Genomic DNA, 19,182 nt, shown 5'->3' on the forward strand with positions numbered 1-19,182 from the left:
AACTTTCTCTGTAGGGAGCTGACTGGTGTTAAAAAAGAAATGTTGGCAAAATTTGAGGAAGCATGTGTACGGAGGAAGTGAAGAAGATTGGGGCAGAGCCAGAGGATGAGGGAGAAGAAATAGGTAAAATTTGTTTTCCAACTCTGTTGGTTCTCAAACTTCTCAATTCATGGAATACCAAATTAGCTAAAGAGCTAATCACTTACCACTGAAACTACAAAATTAAATCTCTGCATCTAGTGCTGATTTAATTAAAACAGTCATTCTATTTATAAAATCAGATACCTAAATTAAACCTAAAACAGTGTGTATAGTTTCAAATTCTGAACTGTCTGCTGGTCAGACTGTGCTTTGACTTTGAATCCATTGCCAACATTAAGCAGTTAAAATTAACTGTCTCACCCAATGCCTGAGTATTTCACCAAATGTGAAGTTTCTACTAGGTTGTGTTAAATCCATAAATATTATTAACAAGTAATTGAGAGGGTGGGAAAGAAGAAGAATAACGAAAAGAGAGCAACTAATACATAAGACTTTAATAGTGGGGTAAGAACTGGGTTTGCTCCATGTGTGGTCTTCTAGCTGTAGACTCTTTTCTGTCATTCTACATGTTTTTATCCTGTGCTCTCTTTTTTTCTTATTTTTGCTTTAGGCACTCATAATAGTAATGACAGCCTATACAGAAAATATGTGTTTGATTTGCACAGAAATTAAGTGCCTTAAAATACTTTTTCCTTTAAAAATTCAATCTGATTATAAATAAATTGGTCGGAGACATCGAGATTCAGGAGCAATGTTGCCACATTTCCATGACTGAGATCAAAATACAAAAATAGTTTTTCATTTACAGATAGAAATAACAAGTAGAATAGAATGTTTTATGTGCTCTGGAGAATGAAAGAAGCTTATTAAGTTTAGGGGGAAGCTGTGATGATTTTGCTGTTTCTTTTGTCCAGATTCTGAGAGTTCCTAAAGCAGATCTTCTCTGCCGATCTTGCTTGATCTGAGAAACTCCCTTCTTTCTCTCCTGTGTGTCTAGTTCATTTTTAGCATATTGCCTCCCACCAAGAGAAGTGATGGGTCTACACATTTGTTTTGTATTTAGAAAGGTGTATCAAGGCATACAGAGCAAACCAGTGCTTCTCTCTATCTTTCTTTCTTACTCCCCATCCAGCACACACACTTCATCAGTGCATTAGAAACAGAATCTTATTACATTTTAAACAAATATTCACAAAAGGAAAGAATCCAACCTTTTAAACTGCTGGGAACTTCAGACCAGCATATTGAATTTAATGAAATATTAGATTTTATTACAGGTATATATATACACTTGTATTGAACAGTTTTGTAAATCATGTAGATGCTTTTGTATATTATTCAGAAGGTGTATTTTGTATTGGTTTTAATATTCTTAAAAATTCTCCTCTGCAGCTTAGTTAAGCCATGACTTAGAAGTCATCTTATTTCGATGGGTAGGTTTATGTAGATGATCAGTAAAATAATGTCACTATGTTAAAGCTGTTAGAACATGAAAGAATTTAGGAAATGCTTTTGAATTAACTTAGATTTATAATGGAACTTTTTCTAATATAGTAAAATTTAGTAGAAATTCCTTAAATATGTGTTGTAATTCTTACTAGAATCATTGCCCTTCGTGATGTATGGAGAAAGGTGGGGGGGGCAGAGAGAGAATATGTTTAGACACCTAGAGAGAAGGGAGAAGTCTTATGTCCATGTTATTAAGCTTATTTTTCACATGAACTAAAAATATCTTAATGTTTATTTGAGTTTATAGTCAATAATGTTTTATAAACAGAATTTGAAAAACACTGGTGAGTGGTACGTATAGTCCATGTGCCCTTTACACTTGCAGTTGTTTGCAAGTGGATGGAACTGAGATTGTTATGTCCTGTAAAACAATAGCAATTTTGACTTCTGTGGACAGGATAAGAACTCTTCAGCCATCTTTCCTGCAGCTATAATCTATCTCTGTGTTTTGCCTCATCATGTCTGTAGCAACTTGTAAAAGTTCAAAGTCAATGGATGATCACTGAGATATAGTGATTTTTAATACAAGCTGGAATAAATGAATTACGGAAGTTGTAGAAATTAAAAGATTCCTTTCTCAATTGTTAGTCACGCCTCGAATTGATTAGTGATGTTCCGAGTTGTAAGTTTACAGCAGGATTTTCCATGGAAGAGAACAGATATCTTTGTTCTAAGACTCCATTTGAACTAAGATGCATACGCAGTTTGGTTTCAAGTGAAACATAAATGACTTAAACATTTTTTATTTTTTCACTGAGGGAAATCTTTTGTGTTTGCTTCAAATGTCAAACATTTCCCATCCCTTCATTTTTTAGATCAAGAATTTATGTAATCAAGATAATAATAATTATTTTGTTATATATCCTGGCATATTTCATTGGAATCTTCTCTAACAGAATGAAGATTATGGCTTAAAAAAATCTTTTGAGTGGTGTTATGTTTATAAAGTTCTGCTTTACATTTGATCTGTTAATGATAACAGTTATCATTATTCATCATCCTATTAAAGAAGTTGGGAGCTCTTATTACAAAAGCAATATTAAGTAGAAGAAAGATCTTAGAGTAATTAATTACTTTGAAGTGAGAAGTATTTTTATGTGATAACTTAAGACATAGGGTAAATAACTCTTTTAAGCATTTGTAAAAATCAGAGCTTTTAAAATGTTGGATATTTGCTATATGTTGTAATGTAAAACATATTTTGTTTTTGATGTTTTTGCTCTTCCTTTAAGGTAGGGAAATGTACTCATTTCAGTGAAGATTCAAAATTAAAAGAACACTGTCAGTTCTAATAAGCCTACAAATTAACTTTTAATCAACTGACTGTGCCCTTCCTAAACAATTCAAATGGGTTTTTTTCCTCAAGAGGTAAAAACATTCTCAAATTTTGAACATAAAATAGTAATGCAGTTTTATAAAATACCACTTTTATATTGTATGTCTTTTACTTTATGCTTTGGCAAGACCAGACTGCTGATTTTATATTAAGCTATATTGGGTTTTTTTTTTGTTTTTTTTTTTAGAGGACCTTTTTCATGCTGGTCTCTCCACCTAGAATTTCTATTCTTATCTTCTTAGGCTAGTAGAAAAGATCACCCTTTTTAGTTTGGTGCACACCACACCAAACTAGGTCAGATGCCACCCCCAGCTTGAAAGTGCCATAAATACTATATGTATGTATATTTATCTAGATATCAGTGCACTCTCTTATTGTTTTAGGATTGTCTCTTTGTATGTCTTCTCTGCTAGAATATAAGTTCCTTGAGAGCAGCTACTTTGTATTCACTTTTTTATCCCTGGTACTCAACACAATACATAATGGGTGCTCAGAAAATATTAAAGTGGAAGGTGTTTTGAGCTTGCAGTAAGGAAGACAAAGGGAAGTAGACCTTCAGATCTCTTCTATCCATTTCCACTGCCACTATCCTAGAGCACACCATCATCATTTTGCACCAGACACATTGAAAAGCCTCCCAACTGGTTTTTCACTCTTTAAGTTTTCACCTTTCAACTCCATCCTTAATCTGTTGTTCACACTACTGCTGTGGTTACCTTTCTAAATCTGAAATCTGATATGGCACCCTCAGCTTCCCAGTAGTCTCCCACTCCTTTTAAAAGTTCCATATTCATCTTAAGAGAAAGACAAAACTCTTTAATATAGTTTACAGTGCCATAAATGATGTCATCTTAGATTTCCAGCCTCAGCCTTTGCTTTCTCTTGTCATAGTCTATGCTTCAGTTATACTGACTCCTTTCAGTTCCCAAACTTATGCAAATACTGTTCTCCCTGGCCTGAATACTTTCTCCTTCCTCCTCTACCCTTGCCCCAGTTCAGCTATATAATTTCTGTTCATCCTCAGGCTTCAGCTTCAGAACCTTCTCAGACCACTCTTCCTCCACAAGTCTAGGTTAAATACCTTTCTTTGGTGCTCACATAGCATTCCATGCTTACCCATATCATAGTTCTTATCAGACTATACTGAACTTGCCTGTTAACATGTCTATATCACACATTATACAGTAAGTTCCATTAACAATAGCAGCAGTAGCAGTGACAGTAATAGTAACTATTAACCACTTGTTCTTAATAGATAAGCCAGCCACAGTGCAAAATAAATACCACCTCATTTTACAAATGAGGAAAATAAGTCAAAGAGGTGAAATACCTTCCCAAGTCAAAGAGCTAGTAAATAGCCAAACTAGGATTCTAACCCAGGTCTTTCTGACTAGGCCCATACCCCTAACCACTATGACTTGGAAATGTCTTGTGATTTACCTTAGCACACTGATTGGCATATAGTAGGCATTTTATAAATATCAGTTTAATGAATGGATTGGTAAAACCAATAGAAGGAAATAAGAAAGACTTGGAGGCGGAGTTTGGAGTATAAATTAATTCATCTTTATAGCAGTGTTTAATGAGGAAAGCCTTAATGGGTTGATGACTTTTTAAAATCCAGAAATGACATAGAAGCAATGGAGGCATGGGCCAGAAAAATTACTCTGAGGAGAAGAAGGATGGCAATATGTACAAAAAGATACATATGGTAAGAGATGTTAGTTTGATGACAAATTTATTGTTACCAAAAATGACTGATTTTCATTGCTAAAAATACATCAGTTCCCTACTTTTAAAATCTTGTGAATCTGATGTTTATTACTAAAATAGCCAAAGAAATGTTAATGATTTAGCAATGAAAAGTGTTAAACATATCTACTGGGTATCTCTTCATAGAACATTGGCCAAATAGAATAGTTCTACTTTGTGCTACTTCCACATCTAGCCCTAGTTATTCAGATTGGGTAAGTTGTATTTGTAGCAATTTTTAAAGATGACTTTGTAAAATAATTAAGGAAAAATATTTGTTAACTAACTTGCCCATAGATATATAATCAATTTACTTTTAGCCTGAATTCTGTTAGTAAGCCTTTCACATGGTAGTTGTTTTATGGAATTGATTCATTCTACCGTCTTTCTAACAAAGCAGATAAACTCTAAACATGAGGCTGTGTTCATCCAGGAACATTTCACACTACCGAAGATGAAGCTGATCCTCAGAGTATGACTCAGATATATGTGTTGCCTGAAATTCCTCGAGATCAAAATGCTGCAGAATCATGGGAAACCTTAGAAGCGGTATGTTAAAAATGATTTTCCTTTGGTAGCTGTGAGGTATGAAAGTAAGTAACTTCCTCTTTCTCTTTCTTTTTAAGGACTTAATTGAACTTAGCCAACTGGTCACTGATTTCTCTCTCCTAGTGAATGTAAGTATATAACTGTTTTTGGCTCAGAGATGTTAGATTAATAGGATAAGAGACTTTTATCAATCACTAGGCTTCTGATTAGAATTTTAATAGAATTTACAATTTTTAAAAAATTAAGCCTCCTTATTCTTTTTTTAAAATTAATTAATTTTTTATTTTTGGCTGTGTTGGGTCTTCGTTGCTGCGCGCGGGCTTTAGTTGCGACGACCGGGGGCTACTCTTCATTGCGGTGCGCAGGCTTCTCATTGCAGTGGCTTCTCTTGTTGCAGACCACGGGCTCTAGGCACGTGGGCTTTGGCAGTTGTGGCACGTGGGCTCAGTAGTTGTGGTGCATGGGCTTAGTTGCTCTGCAGCATGTGGGATCTTCCCGGACCAGGGCTCGAACCCGTGTCCCCTGCATTGGCAGATTCTTAACCACTGCGCCACCAGGGAAGTCCCGAATTTACAATTTTTAAGACGGGTATTGAGCCATGGACAGAAGTCTTAACTGTCCTCAAATCCCAGTTCAATTAAAAAAAAAACATTTATTAAGCACTTTTTATAAGAAAGGTACTTGGTATTGGGGTTCTGACAAGGTTGGATATAGAAATGAAGCCTGCTGTCTGCCTTTAAGGATTTACAGTGGGTCGCCATAAGCTGGGACCCACCCAAAACTGAAATTTCAAGCATTATTGTTAAATGCAAAAATAAGGTGTGAAGGGCGTCCCTGGTGGCGCAGTGGTTGGGAGTCCGCCTGCCGATGCAGGGGATGCGGGTTCGTGCCCCGGTCCAGGAGGGTCCCACGTGCCGCGGAGTGGCTGGGCCCGTGAGCCATGGCCGCTGGGCCTGCGCGTCCGGAGCCTGTGCTCCACAACGGGAGAGGCCACAACAGTGAGAGGCCCGTGTACCGCAAAAAAAAAAAAAAAAAAAAAAGGTGTGAAAAGAAGTATTATTGGATCCAAGGAGAATTGTTTAATTCCAAGGGAGGGAGCCAGGGGTTGTGACATAGAAGCATTAAGGATAGTGTCACAAGATAGGTAGCATTTGCTTGAGCCTTGGAAAATGAGTAAAATTTCCACAGGAGGGAATGAGGGGGTGCATTTGAAGACATCTAAACAAAAACATGGAGTAGAGAAGAATATAGCCTTTCAGGAATGACAAGAACTACAGCGTAACCAAAGCATAAGATACCATGGGCAAACTAAGCAAGGAGATTGAGATGCCGTTGAAGGCCATACCAAAGAATTTGAACTTTACTTTGTAGCTATCAAGGAGCCAGCAGATTTTTGAGCAGATTAGAGTGATGTGATGATAGCCTGTGCTTCAGAAAGATCACTGTTAGCAGTGTGAATAATAGCCCTAGGGAGGAGGAGATTATAGGTGGAAGGACCTTAGGAATCAGTTGCAGGTGTTTAGCTGAGAGCCTGGCAATACAAGTGTAAAGATAAAAGACAGCTGAGAGGTATTTCTGGGGTAGACTTAGTAGGAATTGGAGGAAGATGGAAGAGTCAAAGAAGGTAAACATTAAGGCTTTATTCTGCATAATCGGGTAGCCAGTGATACTATTAACATAGACTAGGGAACATAAAGTAGATTTGGTGGGAAAGATGGAACAGATTTTGTCATTATTTTTATAAGTTATTCTTATTTTTCCTTCCCAGGAATTGTGGGAAGTGTGTGTGTGTGTGTGTGTGTGTGTACACGTATGTACGTATGTACGTATGTATATACAGGTGCAAGTCTGTTTCTGCGTATGCTTCTGTCTGGGTTTTAGTTCATTGTTCCTGATCAAACCATGATTTACGGGTTGTACATCTTTGAGTTATGGTTTCCCTGACATCTGGCTTTAAATTAGAAGAAGTTCCTAGATCACACAATCTCAGAATTGGAATTGGAAAGGACTTAGGAGGCCTACTAATCTAATCCTTCTACTCTTGCACCAACTTCTCAAATAGATGGTCTTTTGCTTCTTTTTGAACAATAACAGTGCAGGGATACAACCATTCCATTTGGAGGCTCTAACTCTTAGAAGTTTTTTCTTATGTAAAGTCAACTCTACCCTTAATAACTTCCCTCTAGTACTTTTGCCGTCTGGAGCCATATCCTGAAAAAGTTTGGTCTTTTTACCATATAAGTTTTTCACCACAGCCAACATAATACTCAGCCGTGAAAAGCTGAAAGCCTTCCCACTAAAATCTGGAATAAGACAAGGATGCCCACTCTCACCACTTCTAATCAACATAGCATTGGAAAGCCCAGCCACGACAAAGAAATAAAACATATCCAAATTGGAAGAGAAGAGGTAAAATTGTCAGTGTATGCAGGTGACATGATGTTATGTCGATGGGCATTTAGGTTGCTTCCATGTCTTGGCTATTGTAAATAGTGCTGCTATGAACATTGGGGTGAATGTGTCTTTTCAAATTACAGTTTTCTTCAGATATATGCAGAGGTGTGGGATTGCTGGATCATATGGCAACTCTGTTTTCAGTGTTTTGAGGAACTTCCATACTGTTTTCTAGAGTGGCTGTACCAATTTACATTCCCACCAGCAGTATAGGAGGGTTCCCTTTTCTACACCCTCTACAGTATTTGTTATTTGTAGACCTTTTAATGATGGCCATTCTGACTGGTGTGAGGTGGTACTCCATTGTAGTTTTGATTTGCATTTCTCTAATAATTAGCGATATTGAGCATCTTTTCGTGTGCCTATTGGCCATCTGCATGTCTTCTTTGGAGAAATGTGTTTAGGTCGTCTGCCCATTTTTGGATTGGATTGTTTGTTTTTTTGTTATTGAGTTGTATGAGCTGTTTTATATTTTGGAAATTAATCCCTTGTTGGTTGCATTGTTTGCAAATATTTTCTCCCAATCCATAGGTTGTCTTTTCATTTTTATTTATGGTTTCCTTTGCTGTGCAAAAGTTTATAAGTTTGATTAGGTCTTGTTTGTTTATTTTTGCTTTTATTTCAATTGCCTTAGGATACTGACCTAGAAAGAAAACTTTGCCACAATTTATGTCAGAGAATATTTTGTCTGTGTTCTCTTCTAGGAGTTTTCGGGGGTTAGTCTTGTATTTAAGTCTTTAAGCCATTTTGAGTTTATTTTTGTGTATGGTGAGAGGATGTGTTCTAACTTCATTGATTCACATGCAGCTGCCCAACTTTCCCAGCACCACTCGCTGAAGAAACTGTCTTTTTCCCATTGTATATTCTTGCCTCCTTTGTCGAAGATTGACTGTAGGTGTGTGGGTTTATTTCGGTGCTCTCTTTTCTGTTGCATTGATCCATATGTCATTTTTTGGTGCCAGTACCACACTGTTTTGATTACTGTAGCTTTGTAGTATTGTCTGAAGTCTGGGAAGGTTATGCCTCCTGCTTTGTTCTTTTTCTTCAGGATTGCTTTGGCAATTCTGGGTCTTTTATGATTCCATATAAATTTCAGGATTATTTGTTGTAGGTCTGTGAAAAATGTCATGGGTAATTTGATAAGGATAGTATTAAATCTGTAGATTACCTTGGGTATATGGCCATTTTAACAATATTAATTTCTCCAATCGAAGAACATGGGATATCTTTACATTTCTTTGCATCATCTTCAGTTTCCTTTATCAGTGTTTTATAGTTCTCAGCATACAATTCTTTCACCTCCTTGGTCAGGTTTATTCCTAAGGTTTTGTGTTTTTTTGATGTGATTTTAAAAGGGATTGTTTTTTTACTTTCTGATATTTCATTGTTATTGTAAAGAAATGCAACAGATTTCTGTATGCTAATCTTGTATCCTGCTACCTTGGTGAATTCATTTATCATTTCTAGTAGTTTTTTTATGGAGTCATTAGGGTTTTTTCTATACTACTCAGCCATAAAAAAGAATGAAATAATGCCATTTGCAGCAACATGAATGAACCTAGAGATTATCATACCAAGTGAAGTAAGTCAGAAAGAGAAAGATACCATATGATATCACTTATATGTGGAATCAACAGAAACAGACTCACAGACAGAGAGAACAGACTTGTGATTGCCAAGGCAGAAGTGGGGCTAGGGAGGGATGGATTGGGAATTTGGAATTAGCAGATGCAAATTATATATAGAATGGGTAAACAACAAGGTCCGATTGAATATAGTTCCCTGTATAGCACAGGGAACTATATTCAGTATCCTGTAATAAACCATAAAGGAGAGGGGAAAAAAACCAGAAAGTTTTTCACTTCTTTGAGATCAACATTATCCTTCCTAACCCTACCACACCTCAGCATATTTTCTTCTCTTAAGAACCCTTGATTCTCTAATGTGTTCTTTCTAGAATATGATTTCTCAGCTTTTCAGTACTAACGACTCACTCTGCTTGTTTTCTGGTTTGTGGATTTTTTTCTTGAAATGTAATGCCTAAACTTGAGTACAGTAAATTGTTAAAAGCGTTTTCCTTTTTTTAATGCTTCTAAATCAGAAGCAGCAAAATGTTTGAAATTTCTGAATTAGGTATCTATATAGTGTGTTAATATATTTGCATATAAAAGGGAATAGTACAAGATAAATCCCAAAATATGTTGTTTTTACAATCAAGATTTATTCAATTATTGTAACTCATAATCTGATCTAATGCAGTTTGTAAAATCTGTACATAGTTTGTAAAATCTGTATGGTTACACAAATATTTACATTTGCCAAAAGTCATAGATATGTACACGATAAAATGGATAAGTTACAGTGTATGTAAATTATACCTCAAAGTTGATATAAAAAACAATCTAAACATGTACAAAGTTCTTCTCATTCAAAAGGAATACATTTCTCTTCCAATGGAATAGGCATGTGAAAGGGAAATTAAGGGTTTGTGGCCATTTAACAAGTTGTATTTCTGATTACATTATGTAAGCAGCTCCTAACCCCTAATCTGAGGAAGATTTGTACAGGAAAACTTTGGGTATAGCCATGGCTGTATACAAATGTCCTATTTATAATAGTCTGTGTAAGGACATGAGACAGAATGCTATTAGGCAAAAGCTCAAGGGAGAACCCCTGATTACTGTTCCCAGGGTGAGTGAGTTCTCATGACCACATTGTCAAGCACTCAACAGAAACTCCATTTAGACACCATATGATTTGGGAACGTAACAAGAGTGACCACATCCTCTCATTATCGTCACATGGTCATGATAGTATCTATGCTAATTAACCATGTATTTATGGAGTGCTTTCCATGTGCATAACACTGTGCCAAACTCAATGAAGAATAGAGAATAGTATAAAAAAAGAACCTATGGTTTAGTCAAGATAGTTACACAACATTGTGAATGTACTTAATGCCACTGAATTGTACACTTAAAAATTGTTAATTTTATATATATTTTTTACCACAATAAAAAAGTACTTGCAAAGCCATTGAGAGATCCACATGTGGTCCAATAAATGTCAATAAATTAATATCTACTAGGTACCCTGCTTTTTTTCTTCAACCTTATTGCTCAAGTGCCCTCTTCTATTCCTGTATCTGTGGAACCAGCCCTATTTCTAGTCAAGGGGAATTAGAAGAACTCTGGGCCATTCGCTCAACAGCACATCACCACTGCTACTAGTCCAGTTTTGTCTCTACCTTTTGTCTTATTCCTTATGGCTTTTATAATCAAGTTTTAGTCCCAATGCATAAAAACTGGGTTGTAATAGATTAGATCAGATTCCTCCATTTATTACCAATGCGACCTTGAGGATGTTAACAACACTAGCTTTGTAAGTTGGTGGGAAGACTCCATGAGATATTTTCTGTTATTTCCCACTCCATTCCCTACCACACTGACCCACTGCATTCTTTCTTTTGTCCCTCCCTTATTAGATTCCCTCTTTGCTTGGTATTCTGCTTTGCCACCACCAATACCTTTAGACATTTTAGTACTATGGTTCCTATAGTCCCTTTCCTATTACTAAAATCTCCTAATGTCAACACCATACTTACCTACTCTGTTTATTGCCTACTGTAGGACAGTATACTCTGCCTGTATATCATAGTGTTTGTGTGTTTGTTTCTGGGCTTTTCTCTGTATATGATTGCATGTTAATTAAGGCATATAGATTATGTATCTTTGGAGTTCAGAACCAAGATAGCTCAATTGGTTGGGATCTAAGACTAAAGCTGGCCTTGAAAGCTGGCTGGAATTTAGAGAGTGAAGAATAAAGGAACATACCTGGAATTTTGGCATTAGCATCTTAAACCTGTAACTTTCCAAGCACATTGATTAAACTGCACAACTACCAGCAAGGGAAAAACAATTCTTCATTAGTTTTGACTTCAAATGCCTAAATTGCATTCTACTTGACAAATATTAATAAATCACATTTTTTTTCAGTTTCTTAGGTGCTCCTATAACTGCTTATTAAGATTCTGTTATTTTTTTCAGGCAGACAAGGAAACCTAATTCAGTGTTTCTTAAAATCCATGGACATATTCTTAGAGTATTTCGAGAATTGTTTTCCTTTAAAAAGGGAAAAGTCTGTATATTACTGTAGTTTGAGAAAACTACAGTGTCCCTCATAAATGGTTTTAACTCATTGTTAAAGGGATGTTGAGAGCATATATGAGGTGCCAAATGTTAAAAAGGAAGTTTAATTGTCAGATTTGGGAGGCCTAGGAGATGAAAGCAAACATAAGCAAATCAGAAGCAAAAAGGGAAGGCTCGTAGATAGTGATGTGTAGGCTTCTGAGCTGCCAGTGTTGTTAGGAGCTTGGTGTGCTGTACCAGGATAAAGTTATGTATGTGTGGTTTGGCCCAGCATAAAGAGCCAAGGTCATAGTGGACAAGTGGTGACCAGATTCAGCTCTGAATGGAGTCTAGTTTGGCATTCTATGGACAGTGATAGACAACTCTGACACCAATTTGCTGCCTAACTATAATTGTCTAACTATATCACTGAGTCCTCCTTACTCAAGGAATAGAATTTGAAGATATGGGCAAAATTTGAGATTCAAATCAAGCAAAATAGGGGAAGAAGCAGGTATAAAAAGAAAGAGGGCCAACTGTTTGTTGATCCCGGGAGAGGGGCTGGTCTGTGCTTTGCTTTACCTCCATGCCATTATTTAAGCAAGCTTCCTGATATCAGTAAATATGTCCTTACAGGTGTGGACTACTGTCCAGGGTGAGATAGACTTTATCAAGTACTGGTGATTGCGGTGATGGGGAATATTACAGTTCAAATAATCAGTGATCTCAGGCTTCATTTTGTTTTGTGGTCCTTTCTCCAATTATTCCAAAGGATTTTTGTGGAAAAAAAATTTTTTTTTATTGGAGTATAATTGCTTTACAATGTTGTGTTAGTTTCTGCTGTACAGTGAAGTGAATCAGCTATATGTATACCTATATCCCCTCCCTCTTGGACCTCCCTCCAACCCACCCTCACCCCCCCGCCATCCCACACGTCTAGGTCATCACAGAGCACCAAGCTGAGCTTCCTGTGCATTATAGCATGTTCCCATTAGCTATCTATTTTATGCATAGTAGTGTATATATGTCAATCCTAATCTCCCAATTCGTCCAACCCTCTCCTTCCCGCCTGTGTCCACATGTCCATTCTCTTATGTCTGCATCTCTATTCCTGCCCTGCATATAGGTTCATCTGTACCAGTTTTCTAGCTTTCACATATATGCGTTAATATACGGTGTTTGTTTTTCTGGCTTACTTCGCTCTGTATGACAGACTCTAGGTCCATTCACATCTCTACAAATGACCCAATTTCGTTCATTTTTATGGCTGAGTAATATTCCATTGTATATATGTACCATATCTTCTTTATCCATTTGTCTGTTGTTGGACATTTAGGTTGTTTCCATGTCCTGGCTATTGTAAATAGTGCTACAATGAACACTGGGGCACGTGTGTCCTTTTGAATTATGGTTCTCTTAGGGTATAGGCCCAGTAGTGGGATTGCTGGGTCATATGGTAGTTCTATTTTTAGTTTTTTAAGGAACCTCCATACTGTTCTCCATTTATTGTTTGTAGATCTTTTTTTTTTTTTGTGGTACGTGGGCTTCTCACTGCTGTAGCCTCTCCCGTCGCGGAGCACAGGCTCCGGACGCACAGGCTCAGCGGCCATGGCGCACGGACCCAGCCACTCCGCGGCACGTGGGATCCTCCCAAACCGGGGCACGAACCCGCGTCCCCTGCATCGGCAGGCGGACTCTCAACCACTGCGCCACCAGGGAAGCCCTGTAGATCTTTTGATGATGGCCATTCTGACTGGTGTGAGGTGATACCTCATTATAGTTTTGATTTGCATTTCTCTAATAATTAGTGATGTTGAGCATCTGTATGTCTTCTTTGGTGAAAAGTCTGTTTAGGTCTTCTGCCCATTTTTTAATTGGGTTGTTTGTTTTTTTTTCATATTGAGCTCCATGAGCTGTTTGTATATTTTGGAGATTAATCCTTTGTCAGTTGCTTCATTTGCAAATGTTTTCTCCCATTCTGAGGGTTGTCTTTTTGTCTTGTTTATGGTTTCCTTTGCTGTGCAAAAGCTTTTAAGTTTCATTAGGTCCCATTTGTTTATTTTTGTTTTTATTTTCATTACTCTAAGAAGTGGGTCAAAAAAGATCTTGTTGTGGTTTTTGTCAAAGAGTGTTTCCTATGTTTTCTTCTAAGAGTTTTATAGTGTCTGGTCTTATATTTAGGTCTTTAATCCATTTTGAGTTTATTTTTGTGTATGGTATTAGGTAGTGTTCTAATTTCATTCTTTTGCATGTATCTGTCCAGTTTTCCCAACACCACTTATGGAAGAGGCTGTCTTTTCTCCATTTTATGTTCTTGTCTCCTTTGTCATAAATTAGGTGCCAGTACGTGTGTAGGTTTATCTCTGGGCTTTCTAACCTGTACCATTGATCTATATTTTTGTTTTTGTGCCAGTACCATACTGTCTTGATTATTGCTACTTCATAGTATAGTTTGAAGTCAGGGGGCTGATTCCTCCAGCTCCGTTTTTCTTTCTCAAGATTGCTTTGGCTATTTGGCATTCTCAAGAATGCCATTGGTAATTTGTTGTTGTTGTTGTTGTTGTTTTTGCGGTACGCGGGCCTCTCACTGTTGTGGCCTCTCCCTTTGCGGAGCACAGGCTCCGGATGCACAGGCTCAGCAGCCATGGCTCACAGGCCCAGCCGCTCTGCGGCATGTGGGATCTTCCCGGACCGGGGCATGAACCCGTGTCCCCTGCATCGGCAGGCGGACTCTCAACCACTGCGCCACCAGGGAAGCCCAGCCATTGGTAATTTGATAGGGATTGCATTGAGTGTGTAGATTGCTTTGGGTAGTATAGTCATTTTCATGATAGTGATTCTTCCAATACAAGAACATGGTATATTTCTTCATCTGTTTATGTCATATTTGATTTCTTTTTTTTTTTTTTTTGTGGTACGTGGGCCTCTCACTGTTGTGGCCTCTCCCGTTGTGGAGCACAGGCTCCGGATGCACAGGCTCAGCAGCCATGGCTCACGGGCCCAGCCGCTCCGCGGCACGTGGGATCTTCCCGGATCAGGGCACAAACCCGTGTCCCCTGCATTGGCAGGCAGACTCTCAACCACTACGCCACCAGGGAAGCCCCTCATCAGTGTTTTATAGTTTTCTGAGTACAGGTCTTTTGCCTCCTTAGGTAGGTTTGTTCCTAGGTATTTTATTTTTTTATTGCGATGGTAAATTGGACTGTTTCCTTAATTTCTCTCTGATTTTTCATTGTTGGTGTATAGGAATGCAAGAGATTTCTGTGCATTAATTTTGTATCCTGAAACCTTACCAAATTCATTGATTAGTTCTGGTAGTTTTCTGGTGGCATCTTTAGGATTTTCTATGTATAGTATCATGTCATCTGCAAACAGTGACAGTTTTACTTCTTCTTTTCCAATTGGTATTCCTTTTATTTCTTTTTCTTTTCTGAGTGCCTTGGCTAGGACTTCGAAAACTATGTTGAATAAGAGTGGCGAGTGTGACATCCTTGTCTTGTTCCTGAGCTTAGTGGAAATGCTTTCAATTTTTCACGATTGAGAATGATGTTTGCTGTGTGTTTGTCATACATGGCCTATATTATGTTGAGGTAGGTTACCTCTATGCCCATTTTGTGGAGAGTTTTTAACATAAATCAGTGTTGAGTTTTGTCAAAAGCTTTTTCTGCAGGTATTGAGATGATCACATGTTTTTTTATTCCTTAATTTGTTAATATGGTGTAGCACATTGATTGATTTGCATATATTGAAAAATCCTTGCGTTCCTGGGATAAACCCCACTTGATCATGGTGTATGATTCTTTTAATGTGTTGTTGTATTCTGTTTGCTAGTATTTTGTTGAGGATTTTTGCATCTATGTTCATCAGTGTTAGTGGTCTGTAATTTTCTTTTTTTGTGATATCTTTGTCTGGTTTTGGTATGAGGGTGATGGTGGCCTCATAGAACGAATTTGGGAGTGTTCCTCGCTCTGCAATGTTTTGGAAGAGTTTGAGAAGGATGGGTGTTAGCTCTTCTCTAAATGTTTGATAGAATTCACCTTGACGCCATCTGGTCCTGGACTTTGTTTGTTGGAAGATTTAATAACAGTTTTAATTTCATTACTTGTGATTGGTCTGTTTATATTTTCTAATTCTTCCTGGTTCAGTGTTAGAAAATTGTACCTTTTCAAGAACTTGTCCATTTCTTCCAGGTTGTCCATTTTATTGGCATATAGTTGTTTGTAGTAGTCTCTTATAATCCTTTGTATTTCTGCATTGTCTGTGATTTCTCCTTTTTCATTTATAATTTTATTGATTTGCGTCCTCTCCCTTTTTTTCTTGATGAGTCTGGCTAAAGGTTTATCAATTTTGTTGATCTTCTCGAAGAACCAACTTTTAGTTTTATTGATCTTTGCTGTTGTTCTCTTTGTTTCTATTTCATTTATTTCTGCTCTGACCTTTATGATTTCTTTCCTTCTACTGATGTTGGGTTTTCTTTGTTCTTTTTTCTCTAGTTGCTTTAGGTGTAAGTTTACATTGTTTATTTGAGATTTATCTTGTTTCTTGAGGTGAGATTGAATTGCTGTAAACTTCCTTCTTAGAACTGCTTTTGTTGAGTCCCATAGGTTTTGGGTTGTTGTGTTTTCATTGTCATTTGTTTCTATGTATTTTTTAAATTTCCTCTTTGATTTCTTCAGTGACCTCTTGGTTATTCAGTAGTGCACTGTTTAGCCTCCATGTATTTGTGGTTTTTACAGTTTTTTTCCTGTAACTAATTTCTAATCCATAGTATTGTGGTCAGAAAAGATGCTTGATACGATTTCAGTTTTCTTAAATTTTCCAAGGCTTGATTTGTGGCCCAAGATGTGGTCTATCCTGGAGAATGTTCCATGTGCACTTGAGAAGAAAGTGTATTCTGCCACTTTCAGGTGGAATGTCCTATAAATATCTATTAAATCTATCTGGTGTATTGTGTCATTTAAAGCTTGTGTTTCCTTATTTATTTTCTGTCTGGATGCTCTGTCCATTGGTGTAAGTGGAGTGTTGAAGTCCCCTACTCTTATTGTGTTACTGTGAATTTCCCCTTTTATGGTTGTTAGCGTTTGCCTCATGTATTGAGGTGCTCCTGTGTTGGGTGCATAAATATTTGTAATTGTTATATCTTCTTTTTGGATTGATCCCTTGATCATTATGTAGTGTCCTTCCTTCTCTCTTGTAACAGTCTTTATTTTAAAGTCTATTTTATCTGATACAAGTATTGCTCCTCCTGCTTTCTTTTGATTTCCATTTGCATAGAATATCTTTTTCCATGCCTTCACTTTCATTCTGTATGTCCCTAGGTGTGAAGCAGGTCTCTTGTAGACAGCATATATGTGGGTCTTATTTTTGTATCCATTCAGCCAGTCTGTGTCTTTTGGTTGGAGCATTTAGTCCATTTACATTCAAGGTTATTATTGAATGTATGTTCCTATTACCACTTTCTTAATTGTTTTGGTGTTATTTTTGTGGGTCTTTTTCTTCTCTTGTGTTTCCTGCCTAGAGAAGTTCCTTTAGCATTTGTAAAGCTGGTTTTGTGGTGCTGAATTCGCTTAGCTTTTGCTTCTCTGTAAAGCTTTTGATTTCTCCATCAAATCTGAATGAGATCCTTGCTGGGTAGAGTAATCTTGGTTGTATGTTTTTCTATTTCATCACTTTAAGTATATCCTGCCACTCCGTTCTGGCCTGCAGAGTTTCTGCTGAAAAATCAGCTGGTAACCTTAGGGGGATTCCTTTGTATGTTATATTTTGCTTTTCCCTTGTTGCTTTTAATATTTTTTCTTTGAATTTAATTTTTGTTTGTTTGTTTAATATGTGTCTTGGTGTGTTTCTCCTAGGGTTTATCCTGTATGGGACTCTCTGCAGTTCCTGGACTTGGGTGGCTATTTCCTTTCCCATGTTAGGGAAGTTTTCCACTATAATCTCTTTGAATATTTTCTTAGACCCTTTCTTTTTCTCTTCTTCTTCTGGCTCCCCTATAATTCAAATGTTGGTGTGTTTAGTGCTGTCCCAGAGGTCTCTGAGATTGTCTTCAATTCTTTTCATTCTTTTTTCTTTATTCTGCTCCTCAGCAGTTATTTCTACCAATCTGTCTTCCAGCTCACTTATTCGTTCTTCTGCCGCAGTTATTCTGTTTTTGATTCCTTCTAGTGTATTTTTCATTTCAGTTATTGTGTTGTTCATCTCTGTTTGTTTGTTCTTTAGTTCTTCTAGATCTTTGTTAAACATTTCTTGTATTTTCTCGATCCATGCCTCCATTCTATTTCAGAGATTCTGGATCATCTTTACTATCATTACTCTGAATCCTTTTTCAGGTAGGTTGCCTATTTCCTCTTCATTTATTTGGTCTTGTAGGTTTTTCCTTGTTCCTTCATCTGTGACATATATTTTGTCATCCCTTTTTTTTTTGACAGGTGGGATTGTGTTCCTGTCGTACTGGTTGTTTGGCCTGAGGCTTCCAGCACTGGAGTTTGTAGGCTGTTGGGTAGAGCTGGGTCTTGGTGCCAAGATGAGGACCTCTGGGATACCTCACTCTGTTGAATATTCCCTGGGGTCTGAGGTTCTCTGTTAGTCCACTGGTTCGGACTCAGAGGTCCCACCACAGGAGCTCAGGCCTGACCCCCGGCTTGTGAACCTAGATCCCGCAAGACGTGCAGGGTGGCAAAAAAAAAAAAAGGAGCAGAACAATAACAAAGAGTAAAAAATAAAATAAATTAGAAAACTAACAGATATGTTAGAAAAAATAAAAATATAAAAATATAGATGAGGGACTTCCCTGGTGGTGCAGTGGTTAGGAATCTACCTGCCAGTGCAGGGGACACAGGTTCAAGCCCTGGCCCAGGAAGATCCCACATGCCACGGAGCAACTAAGCCCATGCGCCACAACTACTGAGCCTGTGCTCTAGATCCTACGAGGCACAACTGCTGAGCCCATGCACCACAACTACTGAAGCCAGTGTGCCTAGAGCCCCTGCTCCACAACAAGAAAAGCCACCACAATGAGAACCACGCGCACTGCAACAAAGAGTAGCCCCTGCTCGCCACAGCTAGAGAAAGCCCACGTGCAGCAACAAAGACCCAACGCGGCCAAAAATAATAAAATAAATAAATGTATCAAAAATATATATATAGATGAAACAACAACCAGAAGGTAAAACAACCACAATAGCAAAAAAGAGGAGAAAAAAAAAAAAGCCAGAAAAGGCCTTGGCTGTGGGGCATGGGGCTTAGGCAGGGGCAGGGTTTAGGTGGTGGGCGGGACCTATGTTTAGGGCCCACAGGGCTGGAAAAGGAGGGGCCCAGGAGTGCCTCTAGCCTTGGAGGGCAGGGGACCAGGTCTGGGACCCCAGCAGGATCCCTGGGCCCGAGTGGGTCGGGGATACTCTAGGCGTGTTCCCC

The 19,182-nt window shown here is 37.8% G+C and overlaps 1 protein-coding gene across 4 annotated transcripts in view; it reads left to right on the forward strand.

The window, feature by feature from the left end:
* The window catches only part of STX17 (syntaxin 17), a 104,955-nt gene that overhangs the window by 74,134 nt on the left and 11,639 nt on the right, over positions 1-19,182 (forward strand). For all 4 annotated transcript variants that reach the window (XM_081236943.1, XM_081236945.1, XM_081236944.1 and 1 more), the window contains exons 5-6: positions 5,073-5,188; positions 5,266-5,316. In XM_081236943.1, the coding sequence (XP_081093069.1) occupies positions 5,073-5,188; positions 5,266-5,316 (167 nt within the window). The remainder of the gene's footprint in view (positions 1-5,072; positions 5,189-5,265; positions 5,317-19,182) is intronic.

The sequence above is a fragment of the Mesoplodon bidens genome, assembly GCF_964165515.1.
Source record: "Mesoplodon bidens genome assembly, chromosome: 6".
In the NCBI taxonomy this organism is placed as follows: domain Eukaryota; kingdom Metazoa; phylum Chordata; class Mammalia; order Artiodactyla; family Ziphiidae; genus Mesoplodon; species Mesoplodon bidens.